General features: G+C 40.4%; 1 protein-coding gene across 2 annotated transcripts in view; it reads left to right on the forward strand.

Moving 5' to 3' along the window:
• Positions 1–23,764, forward strand: part of LOC137334222 (receptor-type tyrosine-protein phosphatase gamma-like) — a 549,824-nt gene that overhangs the window by 17,208 nt on the left and 508,852 nt on the right. For both annotated transcript variants that reach the window (XM_067998832.1, XM_067998831.1), the window contains exon 2: positions 21,404–21,508. In XM_067998832.1, the coding sequence (XP_067854933.1) occupies positions 21,404–21,508 (105 nt within the window). The remainder of the gene's footprint in view (positions 1–21,403; positions 21,509–23,764) is intronic.

The raw sequence follows: 23,764 nt of genomic DNA on the forward strand, positions 1-23,764 counted from the left end.
GAAGAAAATGCTTATTCGTCAGCATCTGTAAAGAGTAGGGTTGCCAACCCTCCAGAATTGTTCTGGAGTCTCGAGAAATTAAAGATTAATCCCCTGGACCGTGCTGCGAGCCACCCAGGAGAAAAATCATCGTAGGATTTTTTTTAAATTGTGATTTTTTTTTTCAATTTCTTTGAATGCTTCTTTATTTAGTTATACAAATATTGAAGATGGGGGGTGGGGGGTAAAAGGCTGTTTGAATGGGTGGGGCGATAGGAGGCAGGAGGCCATGTGATGAAACCTTCAGGAATATGTCCAACCAATGTTGGCAAACCTATTAAAGAGACAAGATAAGCTAAGGCCCTAATTTTAACACTGGGTGGGTAGCGAGGTGAGTTAGAAACTCACCCGCTTCACCAGAAAATAGGCTCGGAATTTATCAACTTCTGGGCCTCATTTTAATCTCAAAGTGGGCTTCCCATCAGTTTAATTGACAGGTGAAACCCGCCCACTTTGTCAGCACAATTTCTGGAGGGTCAGCCAGAGGCCTATTTAAAAAGTACCTCATACAGCGAGATTGCATACCATTCTGGAAGATTTTGCTTTGGAGTATTGGAGGAAGAAACCGTATCGACGTGAGTCACAGGCAAGACCCCGGGTTCTCTGACTCCTCCCTGGAGGCCCTGCTGGAAGAGGTCAGAGCGAGGAGGGAGGTTCTCTTTCCAACCAGTGAGGAGGATCCTGAAACAAAGTGCACCAGGCATGGAGAGAGATTGCTGAGATTGTCAGCTCCAGGAGCATTACCCCAGGATCTGGATGCAGTGCAGAAAGCACTTCAAAGACCTTACAAGAGTAACCAGAGTGAGTACAGTTCTTCATTTCTCCATCTCTCCCAACAACACATGGCAACAGTCCTTTTTCCCCCACTCCCAGCAATTTCCTCTCCTCCTTCACATCCTTCAGCACCCAGCACAAGGGCACGCTAAATCTCCTCTCATTCTCATTCCAAACACACACTCACCTCTTCCTTGCTCCCTTTACAGAAGCCACTAGCAGCATTCTCTTCTCACTTGGTAGAATCAGCAACTTTTCTCACAGCTCTCCTTTCTTTAAACTTGCTCTCCATTCAACACCTCTCCATCCTGCTTGCACCTTGCTTCCTTTTCCTCTCAGCATATGCACAAGCAGAAGCACCACACACCTGCGCACTCCTTTGTTGCAGACGCTCACAACTCTCACCCTTTCTCTACAGGGCAAATGGCACACAACACGAGAGGAATAACGCCAGGGAATGATCAACCAACCTTGTGAACCTCTCCGAGCTGGAGCAGCAAGCGCTGGAAAATCAGTGGCCCCTCGAGAGCTGTCCGAATAGGAGATTTTGAGGCTGGGTGCTTATCTGAACAGGGTCTCTGACAATTGCTTGCACCTGTTCATGAACCTCTGACTATATCAAGCTGTATTGTGATGCCTATCATCATTTACTGTCCAGCTTCTCATTAACAAACTAACTCTTGTCTCTTTTCATTTTCCCCTGGGTCCCTCTCAGCAGCCACAGCCCGCAGAAGAAGAGGAGGAGGAGAATCTTTCTGAGGCGGCACCAGCATGCGCTGCCTCACTATCAAGCACCAGGACGGAGACTAGCACTCCAACCTGATTAGGGAGTGATTTAGAGGGGTCTACACGTAGTGAAGCACCCAGCACTAGCGTCAGCTGCAGGTACCAGTGGAAGGGACAGCCCAGGACACAGCTCACCAGAAGGCGAGGTCTACTCCCAGATATGCTGAGGAGGACAGAGATGAGGATTTCAGGAGCCCAGCTAGGAGAAAAAAACTGGTTGTTTCACATGAGCAGTTATATCAGGTATTGGAAGGCCTGAAAAGGAGTTTCACCAATATGGCTGAAAGTATGGAGGCATCTGCTTCCAGCCTTTGTGGTATCAGCTCACATGGCATCAGCATACATTCTACCTCGGAGAATGTGGCCTTCTCCAGCGACACTGCAGCTAGGCCCTCACAACAGGAGCCTTTGTTAGAAGCTCAAATAGCTGTCATGCAGGCTCTGGGCTCTAGCTTGGAGAGACAGGTATCTCATTGGACAGATTGGTGGATCTAGTAGATAAGGGGTTTCAATAAGTCACTCATCTTCTGCAATCTGCTCTCCCGCAGATCAGTGGAAGTGAGAAGCTGCAGCTCCATGGGAGTGGCAGTGGCGCAATGGGAACGGCACGGGTTGCTGTGTCTCAGTGTGTCAGCATGCCTGCTTTCTCGCCACCACCTGAACCAATACCAACCGTGATGCCAAAAAGCTAGCTGGGCCAGATTGCCCCAACAACATCTGAAATGCTTCAGTCTGCAGCCGGGTGGTCAGAGGCTCGAGCTCCCAGAAGTTGCTGGCCATGAGCATCTCAAGGGTCCCCTATTTCGCAATCATTTGCGATCATGGCTGTTCCAAGTGAAATTTCAGTCTGAAATTGTTGTTGCTATATGTGGCTGTTTTGTTTCACTCGCCATTGTGAATTTCAGAACTATTCCCCAATATTGTGATTCATCAAAGTTGCTTGGGAGATCAGATCCTTTCTTCATGTCTCAATGCTAGAACTGGACTGGAATACTGTTCTTCAAACTTGTGGTGCTTCCTTTGCGCTAATGTCTTCATGTGACCAAGTTTTTCTCTCCTAAGAGCCACTATTCTTTCTTGTGTCAGTATGTCATTGGAGAAGGACTTGATGTCCGAAGAGGGAGTGCCAAGATTGCTTCTTTGTAACTATTGGTGTTTTATACAGTAATTTCAACAAATAGCTTTCCCTTCACTAAAGTGAAAATTGGTAGATCATAAAAATTTAAGAATGTGACATGTTGTAATGTCTCCCACATTCATTTACTGTACAAATTCATTTACTGATCACAGTAAAACTCTGATTTTGAACTGTGATTTTCTTTTCTTCTTGACTGTTAATAAGACCCAGATTCAACAATAATGCTCCTGTCTACTGTGACATTCAAGCCTCCTTTGTATCTCATTGAACCATTTGCAGTGATTCTTCTTGGAAATATACCGAGAAATATCTGTGCAATCAAGTTTTTAAAACAAAACTCAAAAATGAAAATTTCTTGCATTCTTTTCTCTTTGTCTTGCTCTTGTATCTTTTTTCTCTTCAATGGTGAAGATTTTATACTGTTTAATGGTGATTTAGTTTGCAATATTTAGGCTTTCAACCAAAGCCACAATGCAAACTTTTGAGAGCACTGACATTGTCGTGTGAAATTTTTCGGTGGGGGGAAAGGAGAAGATGAACCGTTATGGCTGTGTACTTCCAGCTTGAATGCTTGCATTCTTTCAAATTATCATCAGTCACAAAGCACCCCAGTGGTAAAACATTCCTCAGAGTCACTATTCGTGCTATCAAAGAGTTGGCTGTTCCCAATGAAATTTATGAGCCCATGTTGCCTGCTACATGAATCTGCCAAATGTGAAGATGCAAGTTTAGCTGTAAGCAGTGGTGATGGCAAACTAATCATCCAGTGGAACATGCACTGGAAAATATTATTGGCCTAAAATTCCTGGGTTGGAAGAGGGCATTACTGCCTTTGTGGTGCCAAGAATTTCTGACTGGGTCGATTTAAACTGTGGTTCCACTGGAGAAGCATCCCAACATAAGTTCTGTTCAGTTTCTGGGTGGGCTGAAAAGTGCCTGCCCTTCCAGTGGCAGTCCCATGAAATGAAGGAGAAAGGATGGGATGACATCAACTAAGGAACTTCCACCTTCCCATCCGCCCTTGAAAATGTGCAGTTTGTTTAAAAGGGGCAGTTTGCCAGGACCTGTTCATCAATGCAGAAGTACTTTGTCAGAGTTGACTCTGCTCACTGAGACTTCGTGTGGAGACTTGTGGCTGTATACACTGCAGGTAACACAATTTTATTTTTCACTCATACTCAGAAATTATGCATCACCTTGGAAAGCATTCTATTTGAAGAGAATTACAGAGCTAGGATCTGAAAGCTGCACAATGAGCTTCCCAATGGGTATTCCACTTTATACTGGAGGAAGTAGAGGAGCAGGAGGCTGCAAGGGAAACCAGATTGATCAGGCAGCATGAGAGCAGAATCCATCCCAGCACTACCCATCCAGTAGGATCTATAGACTCTGGTATACTTTTCGAGACCTGACCCAAGTTCTATCTCAGGAAGCTGTGCTTCAGTCATGAAGCTTCAGAGGAGAGGATCTCTGTTTGCTGTTGCAGCCACATATTCAATTAAGGCCCACAGCATGGACAGCTCTGACTGTGTCAGAGAAAATGACCACAGCTCTCAACTTTTATGCCACAGGCTCATTTCAGGGAGCCACAGGGGACTTTTGTCAAATTAACCAACTTGCTATGCACTCTGCTATAAGGTAAGTCGCCAATGCCCTCTTTGTCAGGGTGGCTCAATTTGTGCAACTTGACAGTGCTCCCACACTGATGACTGAGAGGACCATCAAATTTTTCAGAACTGCCAGATTCCCCAAGGCTGTTGGGGCTAATGCTTGCACCCATGTGGCAAATTAGCACTAATGCTGTGGAGGATAAATTCCTGAAATATATACAAGATGGTTTTCTAGATCAGTATGTTGAGGAACCAACTAGGGAACAGGCTATTTTCGATCTGGTATTGTGTAATAAGAAAGGGTTAATTAATAATCTTGTTGTAAAGGAGCCCTTGGGGAAGAGTGACCATAATATGATAGAATTCTTCATTAAGTTTGAAAGTGATGTAGTTCAATCTGAAACTAGGGTCTTAAATCTAAACAAAGGAAACTATGAAGGTATGAGGTACAAATTGGCTGTGGTTGATTGGGGAACTACATTAAAAGGTATGACGGTAGACCGGCAATGGCTAGCATTTAAAGAATTAACCTATAATTTGCAACAAATATATATTCCTTGAAGGCACAAAAACCCAACAGGAAAAGTGGTCCAACCGTGGCTAACAAGAGAAATTAAAGACAGTATTAAATCAAAGGAAGAGGCATATAAAGTTGCTGGAAAAAGCAGTATGCCTGAGGATTGGGAGCATTTTAGAATTCAGCAAAGGAGGACCAAGAAATTGATAAAGAAAGGGAAAATAGAATATGAGAGTAAACTAGCGAGAAACATAAAAATGGACTGTAAAAGCTTCTATAGGTGTGTAAAAAGGAAAAGACTGGTGAAGGCAAATGTGGGTCCCATTACAGAGACGGGAGAATTTATAATGGGGAATAAAGAAATGGCAGAGAAATTAAACAAATACTTTGTGTCTGTCTTCATGGAAGAAGACACAAAAAACCTCCCAGAAGTACTAGAGAACCAAGGGTCTGGCGAGAATGGGGAACTGAAAGAAATTAGTATTAGTAAAAAAAAAATAGTACTAGAGAAATTAATGGGATTGAAAGTTGATAAATCCCAAGGACCTGATGATCTACATCCCAGGGTTTTGAAAGAGGTGGCTGCAGAGATAGTGGATGCATTGGTTGTCATTTTGCAAAATTCTATAGATTCTGGAACGGTTCCTGCAGATTGGAAGATAGCAAAATGTAACCCCACTATTTAAGAAAGGAGGGAGAGAGAAACGGGCAACTGCAGCCCTGTTAGCCTGACATCAGTCGTAGGGAAAATGCTAGAATCTGTTATAAAGGATATGCTAACAAGACACTTAGAAAATAATAATAGGATTTGGCAGAGTCAACATGGATTTATGAAAGGGAAATCATGTTTGACAAATCTATTGGAGTTCTTCGAGGATGCAACTAGTAGAATAGATAAGGATGTGGTGTATTTGGATTTTCAGAAGGCTTTCGATAAGGTCCCACACAGGAGGTTGGTGAACAAAGTTAGAGCACGTGGAATTGGGGGTAATATACTGGCATGGATTGAGACTTGGTTAACAGACAGAAAACAGAGAGTAGGAATAAACGGGTCTTTTTCAGGTTGGCAGACTGTGACTAGTGGGGTACCACAGGGATCGATGCTTGGGCCCCAGCTATTCACAATCTATATCAATGATTTGGATGAGGGGACCAAATGTAATATTTCCAAGTTTGCTGGTGACACAAAACTAGGTGGGAATGTGAGTTGTGAGAAGAATGCAAAGAGGCTTCAAGGGGATATCGACAGGTTAAGTGAGTGGGCAAGAACATGGCTGATGGAAAATAATGTGGAAAAATTTGAAGTTATCCACTTTGGTAGGAAAAACAGAAATGCAGAGTATTTTTTAAATGGTGAGAGATTGAGAAATGTTGATATCCAAGGGGTCCTGGGTGTCCTTGTACATGAGTTACTGAAAAGTAACATGCAGGTACAGCATGCAATTAGGAAGGCAAATGGTTGGCTTTTATTACAAGAGGATTCCAGTACAGGAGTAAAGATATCTTACTGCAATTATATAGGGCCTTGGTGAGACCGCACCTAGAGCATTGTGTACAATTTTGGTCTCCTTACATAAGAGAGAATATACTTGCTATAGAGCGAGTGCAACGAAGGTTCACCAGACTGATTCCTGGGATGGCGGGATTGTCGTATGAGGAGAGATTGAGTAGACTAGGCCTGTATCCTCCAGAGTTTAGAAAAATGAGAGGTGATCTCATTGAAACATACAAAATTCTTACAGGGCTCGACAGGATAGATGCAGGGAGGATATTTCCCCTGGCTGGGGAATCTAGAACCAGAGCTCACAGTCTCAGAATAAAGGGTAGGCCGTTTAGGACTGAGATGAGAAGGTTCTTCACTCAGAGGGTGGTGAATCTTTGGAATTCTCTACCCCAGAGGGCTGAGAAGCCTCCGTCATTGAGTACATTCAAAACCGAGATCGATAGATTTCTAGATATTAAAGGCATCAAGGGATATGGGATAGTGCAGGAAAATTACGTTGAGGCAAAAGATCAGCCATGATCTTGTTGAATGGCGGAGCAGGCTCGAGGGGCCGGATGGCCTACTCCTGCTCCTATTTCTTATGTTCTTATGCAAGCCGTAAATGTAAACCTTCATATTCGTATGAACCACAAAGATTTTCATTCCCTGAATGTGCCACTCTTGTGATAAAAGGCAATGCTTCTTGTACGTAAATTCACAACAAGCTGGCAGCTGTCAATATGCTTTTGTACTTAATCTGTCCAATGTCCCAGCTGTATTTCAGCAACAGAAGCAAGGGCCAGAATGCCTGCTGGGTAACAAGGGATAACCAGTGCTCCCATGACTCATGGTGTTTTTTCGTAGGACTACGAGTGCTGCAGAGGAGCATGAAAATGAAGTGCACATAAAGACAAGAATTGAGCATGCTTTTGGGATGTTCAAAGGAAGGTTCCGATGTTTGGAGTGCTTGCAGTACGTGCCTAACACTGTCTCTCAAATTGTGGTAACATGTTCTATGCTTCATAACTTTGCCTTCAGGAAAGGACTGATGATAGATGTCACAGAGGATGCCAGAGAGCCTGATAATACTGTTGATGATGTATACCTGGCCCATAAAGAACGGGAAGCAGGTGCAGTGACAACTGCTGCTAGACAGCTGAGAAACAGACTCGTTTGGCACTCTTTTCACAGCTGAATAGAGCACAATTATTTGTCAGTGTCTCCTCATCAAAGATCTGCCTGCTCTCACCAAACTCTCATCCTTCTTCCTCTCATCCTAATGCTGAGCCTCAACATCAACACATTACCTGTCCCCATTGTCATTCAAGAGAATCAAGCAAAAAACAGTCCTTACATCAAATACTCCACTGATGTATTACAACTATGCTCTGTGCATCACCCTGTGCACTCCCATCATAGGGGTAGGGTAGTGGAAAGCTGGAATTCTCTCCCCAAAAGGCTGTGGATGGTGGGTCAATTGAAATTTTCAAGACTGAGTTCAATAGATTTGTATTGGGTAAAGGTATCAAGGGATATGGACCAAAGATGCCTGAATGGAGTTGAGGTATTGATCAGCCATGATCTAATAGAATGGCAAAAGTGGTTGAGTGGCTTATTCCTGTTCCTATGTTCCTACTTACAAAAACATCATTTGGTTCTGACACCATGCAAACTCCTTGTTATAGCAAACTTTTCTCTGCTGTATTCTAACACCCCTTCTATTACCCCATAAAAAACAAAATACTGCAGTTGCTAGAAATCTGAAACAAAAACAGAACAAGCTGGAAACACTCAGCAAGTCAGGCAGGATCTGTAAAGAAAGGAAAAATGTTGACATTCATCAGGCTAAACAACTTTGTTTTTGTTCCCAGTACACATCATGTTTGGTAGCTCTTTCTTCACATTTAGAATGGGCACATGTAAGTTGTAAGTTTTCATTTTTTTTTAAAATGTATTTTCATTGTGAAATTCTGAACTTTTCTATAACTTACTTTGTACCAATTTAAATACTTGCAACATTGTGCGTACCTTCCAGATGTTAGCTGTAATTTTACAATAAATTATTACTGCAACTGAAAATCCAGTCTGTGTTCTGAAGGAATCCAAGTAGATTTTGCATGGCTTCAGAATAGTGCTATAAAGATCATTTTCTTGCTACCAAGTTGTCCGTGAAGTGTCATAATGTGTCAGTAAGATGGACAATCCTCAATGTAAGTTTAATGAATGCTGCAAGATGACACATTTCATCATGAGTCATATTTGGAAATGTGTAATGCTCAGGAGCAATTCTCTTTCACAGTGGAAGGGCAAGGTCCAATTAGAGGCAGATTAAATGAAGTTCCAGACATTTATAAAGCAGAGACAAGTTCACAGGAGTGGTACTCTATTGGAATGAATATGTTGATATTGAAATGAATTATTTGCAATGCCACAACAACCAATGTAATCAGTGAACTGTTAATGCTGCAGACTGCCTGCACCTCTCTTTAACATCTGCTGCAATATCTGTTGATTAAGGCAATAAAATGACACTGCTATATAATACATGACAACTAAACTAATTATTGTGAGACATTTAGGCAGGTTTTAGTTCTAGTTCTGCTTATTTCTGGTTTGATGATTAAAAAATCAGGCCTTTTTAATAACATGGATACTACAAGAATCATATTTGTAAAAATAAGTTTTTTTTTAAAAAGAAATACTTGCTTGTTACATGGTTCAGTAAATAAAATTGGAAACTGTATTTGCTCTGATCTTTGAGGATTAAAGAACCTTAAATTTTTCGTAATTGAAGATTATTTGTGTTTTACTGAATCGCCATTATAGTTGTAATCTTTTAAAAGGGAGCATCCAAACATTTGACATTGCCTTGCAATCCGTGTTTTCAGTTACAAATCTGCTGGTCAGATGCTTGGGTGTGGACATTTCTTTTGGACGCTCTCCATTGATGTCAATTAAAAGTGAGAACCCTTTGTCCCAGTTCATGATGTCACCAGATACCAAATCGCATACAAATCTTCCTTCCCATGCCATCTCTAACCATGTCAAATATACCCCACTCTGTCTGGGATAAGCATTGTGCTGCAAACATTGTGTGGAGAACCACCTGTGGAGAAGCTCCAATTGACCACGTTGGTGCGAAAAGCTACCCAATCATAAACCAGCAACCCACACAAAAGCAACCACTGATTTTTTTTTTCCAAAGCTACCACTTGGGAATCAGAAACTGCCACATAGATAACAAATTGCTCCATTGTTTCTTCAAACTGCTGTTGGCTGCTATTTTCTTTTTTGTTACTTTTAGCTGTATAAACTGACTTAAGCAACATTATGGGCCAGAATTTGCTGAAAAGATAACTGCGTGTGAACAGTGCACGTTGCTACTAATTTTCAAATCTGCCAGCAACTTGTGGCGAAGAAGAGCTATCCCGTGAATTGTGAATCGCCACAAATAACTGGACGATTTGCACGACTCTGCCGTTCGCTTTGCGGAATTTGCAGATTAATTGCCACAGAAAGTTAAGTCTAATAATTAATAGTGCAAGTACCCTTTTAACAATGTGATTATTGTTAATGACTGCCTGCCAATCAACATCTGGCCCAGAAAGTGAACAATTAAAAGTGTGGCGTCTCATTCATTCAGGTGGTGAATTTTTGTTAGAGATTTTAAAAATGTCAAAATTTTAAAATGTTTTTTCTTACGTTTCCTTTGTCTTTTTTCTCTCTCAATCCAAACTTTCTTTCCCTTTCTCTCTTTCTGCACCTGATTTGACTCTAGTTCAACCACTCTAATTCACCCTCCTTTTAGTCCTTCCTCTGTTTCTTTCTCAATCCTTAAATCTCATTGGTTAAAGAGATACGCTGTTGGTCCCATCGTTCACCAAGATTCCAGATGCCCCGTTCCCCTCACCACGCTGATTGATATCAGCTCGCACTTCCAGCAACTTACAGGGCGAAAACAATTGAGCTGAAGGGTGCTGGAAAATGTCTAACGAACTGGGCATGCTGCAAGATGCCCTGCTCCAGCAAATTCTGGCCCCTTATCTCAACTGTTGGTTGACTTGTCCTTCATTTGAACTCTCTGTCCTCCATTAGTTTACTGTGCTCTTTTAGACTCATGACTAATATGAAGCATTAGTCACTTTATCTGTTGTGGAAACTTTACAAAGTGACTATATTCAGCAGAGCAAATTGTAGTTTGCTTCTCCATGTTTTGCATGTTATTATAACTCTTAACTATAAGGCACTATTTACAGTTTAAATTACTAACTTTTTGAAATAAAACTCCATAGATACCAACATTATATGCCAGTCAGCATTTTGATCTAGTTTCCGATCGTCTACAAATGGCAATAAAAATCAGCACGGATTTCAACTTCTCATGTTTTTGAGATTGCCCAAGAGCAAGCATAGCTCTGCGCTTGCACGACAGTCTTGCATTGCTCCTGCAATTGGTTAGTGAGATTATTGTCCAATGGTAGAGAAGTGTATTATGTCCTGGACACAAGGGAAGCTGGCCACTGCTGCAAATCGTGGAGATATCTCATTCTGGCTGTTAGGAAGGAGCATAGGAACAGGAGTAGAGCATTCAGCCCCTTGAGCTAGTTCTGCCATTCAATTAGATCATGGCTGATCTGTATCTTAACTCCATTGACCCGTCTTGGGTTCATATCTCTTAATACCCTTGCCTAAAAACCTATCAATCTCAGTATTGAAATATTCAAATGACCTAGCCTCAACAGGTGGAGAGAGTTCCACATTTCCACCAATCTTTGTGTGTAGAAGTGCTTCCTGACATCACCCCTGAACGGCCTAGTTCTAATTGTAAGATTGTGCTCCTTCACTCTGGACTTCCCCACCAGAGGAAATAGTTTCTCTTTCTACCCTATCAAATCAATTAGATCACTTTTTAATCTTCTATCCTCAAGGGAATACAAGCCTTAGCTATGCAACCTGACCTCATGATTTAACCTTTTTAGCCCCGGTATCATTCTGTTAGCAATATTAGGAAAATAATGGTTTGCTCCAGCAAGGAGGGCTTTGGTGACCTGCTTGATGCAGATTGCACTGCAGACTGGGAGATGCAGGCAATGTCCTTTATAGCAGCCTGGAAGGTGCCTGAGATGATAAAATTGAGGGCAGTGGTGACTTTGAGAGCTCTGGCAAAGCATGACCCTCTGGTTTAGCAGGCAGCAGGTCCTGCTGCAGCAGGCTGCATGAATCAGCAATAATCTGCCAGGTGACACGCAAGCCTCTTCATGCACTGCTCTTCATGATGGAGATCATCGTGGAGATATCCAAGACATTGGAGTAGATTTTGACTTTGTGCGATAGTGTAAATGGTTGATAGTGAATTGGCAGCCCATTTTACATCTCTTCCCCATTTTTATTTCCATTCACTTTACCTGTTTCCGGCGGGTGTGTTGGCCATCTGAGTCAGCTCCTGAGTTAAAATGGTGGTCGATGGGTTTCCCACGGGAACGGGGTGGTAAATCAATTTTCACTATTGTAATCGCTCACCTGCCCTATTCCTATCGGGCTAGTTGACTTAAAATTGGGACCATATAATGAAAACAAGGTGCATTCTTCAGAGCTGTAACTCTTTGTGAATTAAATAGCACACTTGTGATTTTGAGCACCAATTAGTTTCATGAAAAAAAGCATAGTAGACAAATAATTTTCTCATAATTGTATTATCAAAAATTATACTAAATTTTTAGCTGCTGAAAAACTCAAAACCTTAAGTTTGTTCTGTAATTTTTCATTATGTAGTCACATTAACCATCATTGAGACTTTTTAATAGCAGATTTTGGTACGTTTTGGAATGACTTGGTTAGTGTTTGCTGCAAATATTGTGAGGTAATATTTTTACTAATTTGTACAGCTGAAAGATCCTAAAGAGTGAGTTAGTATCTTGCATCTGTGTTTTGTCTTCAGATGAATTTGTACAGTGCTGCTAATCAATTACTGTGGCTCTTTTATTCCTTTTCTAAATTCTGCAATTTGCCAATAGATTTGCAATGTGCATGAACACTTTTTTAAAAATGTATGCGTGCACTTCAACTTCAGCGCATGATGTAAAACTAGCCCCTTCCTTGCAAAATCAAACAGAATTCTTGAGATTTTGTTTAGAGATAAGAATATTTGTCACGCAGCCATGCATTCTACTCCACTAAAATAAGGACAGTATTTTTCTTCCCAGAATATGACGAGACTATTTGTACTTCAAGTTTGTGTTGCATTTGGATGACCTATTTCATGATCTTTTTCTCTTTCTATTTTCCGACATGTTACATGGATGGCCCTGACTGCATCTGGGCTTCCCCATTGAGAAGTTAAGTGTAAATCCCATTTATTGTGTCAAAAGGAGATTGGATTTATTCTGAAGTCCAACTTTTTTCTGCCACCAAGTGACACAAACTTCCCAGCTATGAATTTGAACTGGTATCGACGGGACTCACCTTGAGATATGTCTCGCCCTGGTGCAATGCAGTGACTTGCTTTTGAAATTTGTAACATTCAGAACTCAGCAATATTATTTTGTGTTAGAGACTATTAAGCAGTTGCTGGCTAATAAAATTTGAAGTAAACAATTGATGAAGAAGTTTCAGACAATGTGGAACATTTGTAATTTTAAATTCTCTAAACTGTTTAGAAGCATAGATACAAAGTATATTGCTTTTCTTTTTAAATTCCAAAGTTTTTTCATGCACAATGGCTTTATTTTTAAAAGGCAGATACAGATGTCTAATAGAGTCTTAGATCCAGGGTCTCCAAAGTATATACGGCTCACAAGCCCTGGCTGTCTGGCCTGCAAAACCCTAACAAAGTTTTCATTTGGGCTTATATATTTCTTGCTCTGCTCATTTTTTTTCCTTTTGAATTATGCACAGAGTGGAGGTTTTGAAAGGTCTGTTCGGAGAGCAAATTTTAAGTTCTGCAACAGCATGAGCTGAACAATGAAATGTGTTTGTATCGGCAACTTGAGATCTATGCAACTGAATGAGAACTTGCATTTAAATTTCATATGTGGTCCACAGGGCTCCATGGAATGGATTTAAATGCCCCATGAAGTCAAAAAAATTTGCAATATCCTAGTTCAAATGAAACATGCAGCTGAAGTGTAAAGACAATTGAAGTACAAGTAAATTTGAAGTGGTTATTCCATAAGGAAATGTTAATTGTGTAATATTTTCTTGAGTTTTAGTTTGTTACCAACTGTAAAGACTTCAGAGCTCGCGAACATGCTCTTTATTGCTTAGTCATTTAAGTAATTACTTGCAGCTGTCAATCATACAAACACTTCCGAGTTGAAGAACAATCAGGGAACTTCTTGTCCTTGACTAGTTACGTTATATTGATATCAAAGCACATTGTTTCAGAATTATACTTTGCTCCAAGCAGTCATGTTGCTGCTCGAGCGTGAAAACTATGCACCATTACAACGATTTCAACATATTGTATTTCATCTTGCATTGAGGAGCTTTTTTTCTTGGATGGCTGTAAAATTCATCATCTGTGTTTTTGCACTAATGTTCATGGAATGGGCTGACATGTTTAACTAGACCTAGTTGCTGATCAGAGATATTATTGGAAATGGTTTATTTTATCTCTGCTTCCAAGTGATTTACACGATGAATACGCAATTAAGACTATAACAAAGATATTTATGCTTTTGAACCTTTGTTCATAGCTCATCTTTTTGTATCCTAATTATTTTCTCCCCCTTTTTAAAGTTGTTCTTTTGACTCTGTTTCTGCAACCGAGCTCACATTACCTCTTGCTTCAAACCTTTTGGCATTGGCTTTGTTCACAGCACCGTAAGTTTTTATGTGTGTATTTTTAACAATTGAAAAGACCATCCATTCTTTCATTGCCCTTGTCTTGCCTCAGGTTGGGTAACCAAGAAAGTCGGATATTGCAGGAATGCCTATCCCCTTGAGCATTTTCGACCTCAGTTAAGCCAATATTATATGTGTGCATAAATGCCTTGAGTTCTTATTCCACTAGAGTCTACACTAATAACTGGCACATTGTCTCAGCCAGAGAGGTTTGCCTCCTTTATTAAGCATTCTGGCTTTTAAAATTAATTTTAAGTGTGCCACTTAAATTTGAAAATATATTATAAACTGCCTCGTTAGTCACAAGAAAATTACATTACAAATAAAATTTGTCTCTGATTTGTTTTCCAGCTCCAGTCTGTCTCTTATTATCTGCACAGGTTACCAATACATTCACATGATCTGGTGGGTTAAACCATCAAAGGTGCTAAGGGACATTGGCAGATCACCAGTTTGGTAAAACCACTGTTATGCCATCAGTGTGGGACATCTGCCTTTATGCATACTCTTAAATTACCTGGAACCATTTGCAGAAAATGTTGTTTTAATATCAATTGGTGCATTTCATCATTAAGTTATATTTTTCCCTTCTAATTGAAATTAGCTGAGAAAGGCTTAACAACTAATTGACCAGTGCATGGGGATCGAATTGAGATTAATGGGTGATTTGTTAGTGGTTTTTAAAATATAAAGGGATGGAAACAGAGTGGACAGAAATAGAATTTCTGGTGAATGCAGGGTCCAGAACAAGGGGAAGTAGATAGAAGACTAAATGTGAGATTTAGGATAGAGAGCAGGAGAATGCTTTTTTTTTACAAAGAGGATTCTGAGGCTTTGTTCAGGATTGAAGAAAAGACCATTTCAACATTTAAGAATAGGTTAGATAGGTGGTTTCCGGGATAAGGGAATATAGGAACAGGGCAGGAACATATCATGAGGACTAATGCTCATGTGGAGGATAGGCAACAACACAGTGGTTGAGCCAAACGGCCTGTTTCTGTGTTGTAATGTCCATGTAATTCCATTTTACCAGCCTTGTGCTTGTGCTAAGCAGTCTCTTTTCTCAATTGTGTACCTATGCAGCTCCCTTTTAGCCAACAGTTTAAGCATGGGGTTATCCGCCTACTCCAATGTCCAATTCCAGCTCTCTGTCCACACCTTTCTGACCGATTATTTATTATGTTCAGCTTCCATCAAAGTAAATGTACTGCATCGTGGATATTTTAGTATTGTTTTGAACAAAATCTGACTGCGCCAATTCAGAGAGGTGCTGTGTTTTTTGGCATCATAGACCTGTTTTACACCATGTTCAGCAAGAGGCGTGGAGAATTAAATTTTAAAAAGAAAATGAAAATCTCCTTGCACAGAAAAGTGGTTGAAGTACGGGCCAAACTAGCCTGTTTGGTTTTTTTGAGGTATCAAACAAAGGATACAATATGTTCAACACTGATGGTGTCATTTAGATTAGGTAAGGCTCCGTAGGCAAGTGGCCATGTGAGCTTTTGTAGTAAGTGTCAATAGATTATTCAACCATGGACGAGATCATATCCAAGCCTATCTGAGCTTGAGCACACAAGAACTTCGCAGCAGGCATCAGTGGGTAAAGGAGAAGGAATCCTGGCATGATTTATTTCATGCACTCCTTCTCCCAACAGTTCCTGAAACTAAATGTAGTGCCCCACTGCCCCTCTCTTCTCTTTCCCACCCACCCCAACCCCCTCCTTGCCATTTGAAATGAGCTGATATTATACCAAACAGGGATTTGAACCTGGGGCCCTCTTGGTCTATATGTCTCAGTGCCAAACCTTCACCACACGGACTGCAGCAGTTCAAGAAGGCGGCTCACCACCACCTTCTCAAGGGCAATTAGGGATGGGCAATAAATGCCGGCCTCGCCAGCGATGCCACATCCCATGAACGAATAAATAAAAAAAAGTGTGTTTACCCAATAAGCCATCAGGTAATCATCTAGTTATTTAACAGTAACAGAAAATTCTGGAAACCTTCAGCAGGTCCGTTGGTATCTTTTTTTTCCCTCTGATTGCTGGAAACTGTTCTGCTTTTCCAGCTTATCCTGTTATAATTTTAGAATGACATTCCCCCCCCAACATCACCTCAGTTCACATGATCTCTGATTCTCATGTCTTTCATTTCTTTTATTATACTTCTTTCTATCATCTCATGTTAGTATCACTTAAGCCATCTAACCTTTTCATTTAAGCCCCTCTGTGTTTGTATGTGCATTTTCCCCTTTCCCTTCCCTTTGTTCTATTCCTATTTAAATGCTGTTCATTTTTCTTTTTTTCCCGGTTCTGACACCCACAACATTTAACGATTCAGCTTTCTCCAGAGTGTTTCCAGCATTTTCTGTTTCTGTTTCAGATTTTCAGCATTTGCAGTTTTTTGCCTTTTTATTTAACTAAATGTTTAAGTCCAGTTTCCGCATGTCCTAAGGTGCCTATGTAAATAAGACAGTCTTTTACAAAGTAACTCGTGGGAATATTGGTTTTAGGATTTGATTAAATGCTATGTTAAACTCTTACTTAATAGAGGCAACATTTTCCTTGAATAGTTTTGTGCAAAAGTAGGCCAAACACTTATTACCCAGTGCTTTATTGAACTAGATTTGGGAAGCATGAACCAGGCTAAGAACAGGAATTGGCAATGGCAACAGTCTTTGAACTTGACCTATGCGCTCAAACCTATGCTCAGAGGCTTCACTCTACTTTATTCTAATTTTGCTTTAAGCTCTGAATTTATGTGGTCGTTTGATGGATATTTGGCAGCCATTCTTGCTCACCTTAGTTTTCTGCAATGCATTGCATTGATGTTTAAGGGGCTTTGTATTTCTTGGTGGGCTTAATTATGGCATCAGTAGAAAACATAAAAAAGCTAACACTTTTCAATCGTCCATTTTTTGTCACCTGAGCAAGGAACTTATGACCCTTGTTCTTTATGCACGCACACCACTCTGTAATTTCAAGGTAGGCAGTCCTTTATCAGTGGTACTGATGGGTTCTGTAGGTGCAACCACATGACGGGGTGAGAAAATTAAGGATTGTGCCCCTTCCTTTTTGGTATGAGTCATGTCTGTTTCCCCATTTTCCCCCCTTCCTTTCCCACTCAGTACATGGTGACCCTCTGGCAAGAATAGATAGGATCAATAAGGATTGGCTTGTGGTGCCAATTTGGTTTCTTATATGGGGAAGCACCTTGGATTTCTCATCACATTTCTCCTCTCTTCCACACCTCCCCGCTCAAAAGATGTTCTGCCTGCAATCAGACATGGAGCGACGTAAATAAGGGGAGATAGGAGAGAGCTAGAGGGGAAGGACAGTGAAGGGAAAGAGTATGAAATAGAAAGACTTGCATTTATTTGGTGCCTTTTATGACCTCAGGATGTCTCAAAGCACTTTACAGCCAATGAAGTACTTTTGAAGTGTAGTCACCGTAATGTAGGAAACGTGGCAGCCAATTTGCATACAGCAAGCTTCCACAAACAGCAATGAGGTGTAAATGACCAGATCTGTGTTTAGTAATGTTGGTTGAGGGATAAATATTAGCCAGGACATCAGGGAGAACTCCCCTGCTCTTCAAAATAGTGCCACGGGATCTTTTACATGCACCTGAGAGGGCAGACGGGGCCTCAGTTTAAAGTCTCACTCAAAAGAGGGCATCTCTGACAGTGCAACACTCCCTCATTACTGTACTGGAGTGTCAGCCTAGATTATGTGCTCAAGATTCTGGAGTCAGACTTGAACCCACAACCTTCTGACTCAGAGGCAAGAGTGCAACCACTGAGCCATGGCTGACACCGAGGAATACATGACACGCTTATAAAGCTTTGGTGTTGGGGAAATCGAGACTTTATTGGAAATGATGATGTGGAGATGCCGGTGATGGACTGGGGTTGACAATTGTAAACAATTTTACAACACCAAGTTATAGTCCAACAATTTTATTTTTAATCCCACAAGCTTTCGGGGGCTTTCCCCTTCCTCAGGCGGTGTGGAAATGACCTTTTCGAATCCTTCGCATTTTAAGATCACATAACAATGCCTGGTGATTACTGCCCGTTGCCAAGGCAATCACAGTGAGCAGACAGAAAGGTGTCACCTAAAAAGGCCACCGAACATACAAACCCCCCAAAAAAAGAGAGAGAGAGAGATAAGGAAGACAGTCAATGACCCGTTATATTAAAAACAGATAACATTTGTTCGCTGGTGGGGTTACATGTAGTGTGACATGAACCCAAGATCCCGGTTGAGGCCGTCCTCATGGGTGCGGAACTTGGCTATCAATTTCTGCTCGACGATTTTGCGTTGTCGTGTGTCTCGAAGGCCGCCTTGGAGTATGCTTACCCGAAGGTCGGTGGCTGAATGTCCATGACTGCTGAAGTGTTCCCCGACAGGGAGAGAACCCTCCTGTTTGGCGATTGTTGCGCGGTGTCCGTTCATCCGTTGTCGCAGCGTCTGCATGGTCTCGCCAATGTACCATGCTCTGGGGCATCCTTTCCTGCAACGTATGAGGTAGACAACGTTGGCCGAGTCACAGGAGTATGAACCGTGCACCTGGTGGGTGGTGTCCTCTCGTGTGATGGTGGTATCTGTGTCGATGATCTGGCATGTCTTGCAGAGGTTACCGTGGCAGGGTTGTGTGGTGTCGTGGACGCTGTTCTCCTGAAGGCTGGGTAATTTGCTGCGAACGATGGTTATCTGTTTTTAATATAACGGGTCATTGACGGGTCAGCGAACAAATGTTATCTGTTTTTAATATAACGGGTCATTGACTGTCTTCCTTATCTCTCTCTCTTTTTTTGGGGGGTTTGTATATTCGGTGGCCTTTTTAGGTGACACCTTTCTGTCTGCTCACTGTGATTGCCTTGGCAACGGGCAGTAATCACCAGGCATTGTTATGTGATCTTAAAATGCGAAGGATTCGAAAATGTCATTTCCACTCCGCCTGAGGAAGGGGAAAGCCCCCGAAAGCTTGTGGGATTAAAAATAAAATTGTTGGACTATAACTTGGTGTTGTAAAATTGTTTACAATTATTGGAAATGGTGCATATGATGATGTAGCCTTGACAGAAAATTGGCTTCAGCCAGAACAAGACAGTGAGCTCGATAGTACCAGCGATAGAATATTCAGGAGGTTGCAGGAGCACACAAGTTAGTACAGTGGGCAGATAGGTGGCCGATAAATGCATAGATATGTGAAATAGTGCATTTTGGGGTATTAAAAGCAAGGAAGTACTTCCTAATTAAGAGTAGAGGAACAGAAAAATATGGGAGAGGGAAATACAAAGGTGGGAGTACAGATAGAAAAGGCAAATGGGATTTTGGGTTTTACATGTAGGGGCATTGAATACAGGAGCAAGCAAGCGATGTTTATTTGTGTCAGACATTTGTTTGGCATGCAATTCTGGCACCCCGTTTTAGGAGGGATACATAGAATCATAGATGTTTACAACATGGAAACAGGCCCTTCGGCCCAACATGTCCATGTCGCCCAGTTTATACCACTAAGCTAGTCCCAATTGCCTGCACTTGACCCATAGATACAGAAGAATAGAAAAGCAAAAATTCAATAGAATATTTCCAGGTTTGAGAGGTTATAGTTGTGAAGAAAGACTTGAAAAAGTTGGGCATTTTTTTTACTAAAACAGGGAAGGTTACGACGAGATTTAATTGAGATTTTCAAAATTGCGAAGGGTTTTGAGATGGTAAATGGTGGAAATATTATTTCCAATTGTTGATGAATGAGGAACCAGATGCATAAGCTCAGCATTATCACTGGAAGAATGAAAGCTGAAATTTAGAAGATTTTTTTTCAGTGTTTGGAACATTGATTGCTTTACCACAATTGATATAGAGTTGGAGATAATATCATTTGAAAGGGAATTGGACAAGTCTTGGAAAAGGATAAATACAGAAGGATATCAGAAAAGGGCAGGGAAATGGGATTAGATACCTCCAGTTGAAGAGCTGGCACGAACGCAAGTCTGATGGCCCCAATACCCTCAAAAGTGTGGAACTTGCTATGTTGGAAATTATAGGGGAGAACTTTGTCCTATCAATTTAATTTTATATTTAATTGTATTATTTGCTGCTGTCTGAAGTGATTAGGTGCAGATTGATTGAATGTGTTTTTTGCTTGTCCTTCCCACTTCCCACTTTTTTTTTTGCAGAGTTGCTTGATTTCAAGTAGGGTTGCCAACTCTGGTTGGACATATTCCTGGAAGTTTCATCATATGACCTCCGACCACCCGCTCAGTCAAACGGCCTTTTTTCCCATCTCCAATATTTTTATAACTAATAAATGAAAGTGTTCAAAAGAAAGGACAATTTTTTTTAATGCCCCAATGATTTTTCTCCTGGGTTTCTCACAGCATTGTGTGGGAGATTAATTCCTGGAGACTCCAGGACGGTCCTGGAGGGTTGGCAACTGGAATTTCAAGTGTGGTGTCTCTCCAGGGGAGGCACAGAGTAGATGTGACGCTGTGTACCAGAAAAGAAATATTCAAAACGAAAGTAAACCAATGGTTTACATGCATATTTCTAAGTAGCTGAGCAATCTGAGAATTGGTCTTTCTTCAAGTGGTAACTGAGATTGATAACACAAAGCAGGCTATATTAAAAATAAAACAAGAAAAACATTCTTTGAATTTGCAATTTGTTTTTAAAATTTATTTGTCGTTCACAGAAGTCAGGATGTTGTTCTTATCTTTTCCCCACTATAAATGCTTTCTTTGACCAACCAGGTGATTTTACTACATATCTTAATCATAGAGTCATCGAGTTATACGGCACGGATAGAGGCCCTTCGGCCCATCGTGTCCGCGCCAGCCATCAAGCCCTGTCTACTCTAATCCCATATTCCAGCATTTGGTCCGTAGCCTTGTATGCTATGGCATTTCAAGTGCTTCTTCTTGGATGTTTTGTAGTTTCTCCAGAATTTTTAAAAAGACTGTCTTTTATGGGATGCTCTAGTTACCATCCTATTAAATAGATATGAGCTAAATTATTACACCTATTATTTGAAGATCAAAACTGCAAAAGCCCTGGACAACTCTGAAAATAAATTCAAGAAAGAAAATATTACTGTGTACAAGCATTCAATATTTTCACTAATTGTGAGTGTTTTATATAGGAAAATTTACAAAATAAATCTAGTACAAATCTACATTTTGTTTTTTCCCCTCCACTTTTTCTCAGCTTTGACAGAAGATCATGTTGGATCACTGCAGGAGAACAAGCTTGAAAATGTTATTCATATACGAAGACGTAGAGAATCTGGGGATCCATATTGGGCTTATTCAGGTAAGAGCAACTTTGACAGAATGACAAGCAAAGGACTTATATGGTGACCAAGATTATGAAAAATTCCTCCCTGTAGGAAAATGCTGTTTTCCACAGCTTTTGAATCCTCGCCTTGGAGATTCATTTGCCTCCAGTCTGAATGTTTCTTACAGTGAACATGACTCGTATTTTGTCCCTGAAGACCCAATGTGAAATGTGACATTATTCATTTCATGTTGCTCAGGCCGTAGGGTGTGTAACAGAAGCGGTGCTATAGCTGTAAGTGCACTTTTTACACATACTTCATTATATTGTGTTTGAGGCCAATGAAAAAGGTACCTTTTCCCTGATATAAATGTCTTTGTATTGTGTGTAGTAACAATCTGGATCAACCAGTTGCTCAGTTATAGTAGTGGGTTTTTTTTACCTTCACAAATATGTCCAGACAAAACAAAACAACTTGACATTTTTGTAAGTTTTGTAGCTTATACAGATATAACTTGCAAGATAGTTTATTCAATTACAGTTCTAGCATTAATGCTGTGACAAGTAGTCGGACAGTATGAAGCCCATATTAAGTCGGTAAGTAAGTTTTTAATGTTGTGAGGGTACTTACTTGAGAGTAGTAAATATAACATTTTCCCCCAATCACGCATTCATTATTTTAGGAAGACGTCTTGCACAATAGAACCTTTCAGTAGTTTGAGCTTAGATACTTTTGCTGAGTAGAGTTGAGGACATTGAAAAATAAAATGTTGAACCAACTGCATTAGACGAATAGTTAATATATTGGTCCTTGTAACGGTGAAAGTGAAAATGAGGGCACATGCACATAGGGAAGAAATACAGCTGAGTATTGCTCTGTACTCATTCCTGTACACACTGGAAATGCCTTTTAAAACACGATACACTTAGTGATTGCATAATTACTTGAATTCAGCTGTTCCTTAACAATGATTCAGCCAGTAACTTAAGTCTAGGATTTATATACCATTTTGTTTTTACTTCCCTTTCCAGTTTGTTCAGTTGTATTAATTGGTTAAAATCAATAATCATATTTAAATTTACTGGAATAAAACAAGCTTATACAATAGATACATTACTTTCTTGGTTCATTCTTTAGATCACGTTTTAGTACATCCGATGCGTTTCTATGAACTATTAGTGGATCCAAATGTGTTTACTAACACTTCATTCTTGAACACTAATCTGTCACCAAAAGATTAGAACATTACTTAGTATTTCTGGTTCCTTGAATGCAAAGCTCCAAAAGTGGTTGCTTCAGTAATGGCTTGATTATTATTTGACATCTAGTTTCACTCTTTGAAAGTTCTTCAAGCTGGGTCCTTGATCTCGATCTCAATGTTGAACAAGGCCTCAATGTTGTATATGCCAGAATTTGACCAGTTCAAATGAACTGCGTCACAATTGCTTTCACTCAGGTATGGTTTTCTTTTTTACTGAAGTCACACAGATCAATTTGAATTTTTTTCCCCCAAGTAGATATGGTGACGACTCTTTAGCTCAGTATCTGTGGATATGTTACTATTTGCGGAAAAAAAATATTCTAAATTGTTTTTAACCTGAAGTGTTTATTCACAAACTTTAAATTGATCCAAGAAAGATAATTTTTGGCATACGTTTCAAAATTGATCTTATGTATGAAGGTCACAAAAATGCTTATTTTTCATTAGAAATGTTAGTGTTGGAAACTAGTCATTGATTCAGTGCTTTTGTCTTATCTTTTTAATGAAGCACAACAAAATATGCTCGAACAGAACTCTTTCCATGTCACTATACCTGCTGTACCACTGTGACCATCATACAATCACAAATAGATGAACAAATAAAGCAATAATTGGTCATCATCTTGCAGGTGCAGTTAGTTGCAACAAAGTTACTAGTGCCTATAAGACCCAATCTTTCACGCCACTAACCTTGCTGAGAAAGGAATAGAAGAATTTTGTTAAGTTGCCTACATCTGCCATACTGAACAATTTTTACCTCCGTTTCCTTTCCTGATAAAGCCAGTGATTCATGATATGTGAAAAGATGTTTCCCATCCTAACCTTGCTGCATATATTTGAATTGTTCTTCAGTACTTAGATGAAAACTAAATGTCTAAACATTACAGCCAAGCTCATTTTAAAACAAATAATAAAGTTTACAATATTTTTTGCCACCCATTAATCAGTGTCTGTTTGTGGCTACGAAACATTTTTATAGTCTCTATCTAGTTGCAGGCTATTTATTGGGTTTCTTTGCATTCCAACGGCT

This window comes from Heptranchias perlo, chromosome 17 (assembly GCF_035084215.1).
Source record: "Heptranchias perlo isolate sHepPer1 chromosome 17, sHepPer1.hap1, whole genome shotgun sequence".
NCBI lineage: Eukaryota > Metazoa > Chordata > Chondrichthyes > Hexanchiformes > Hexanchidae > Heptranchias > Heptranchias perlo.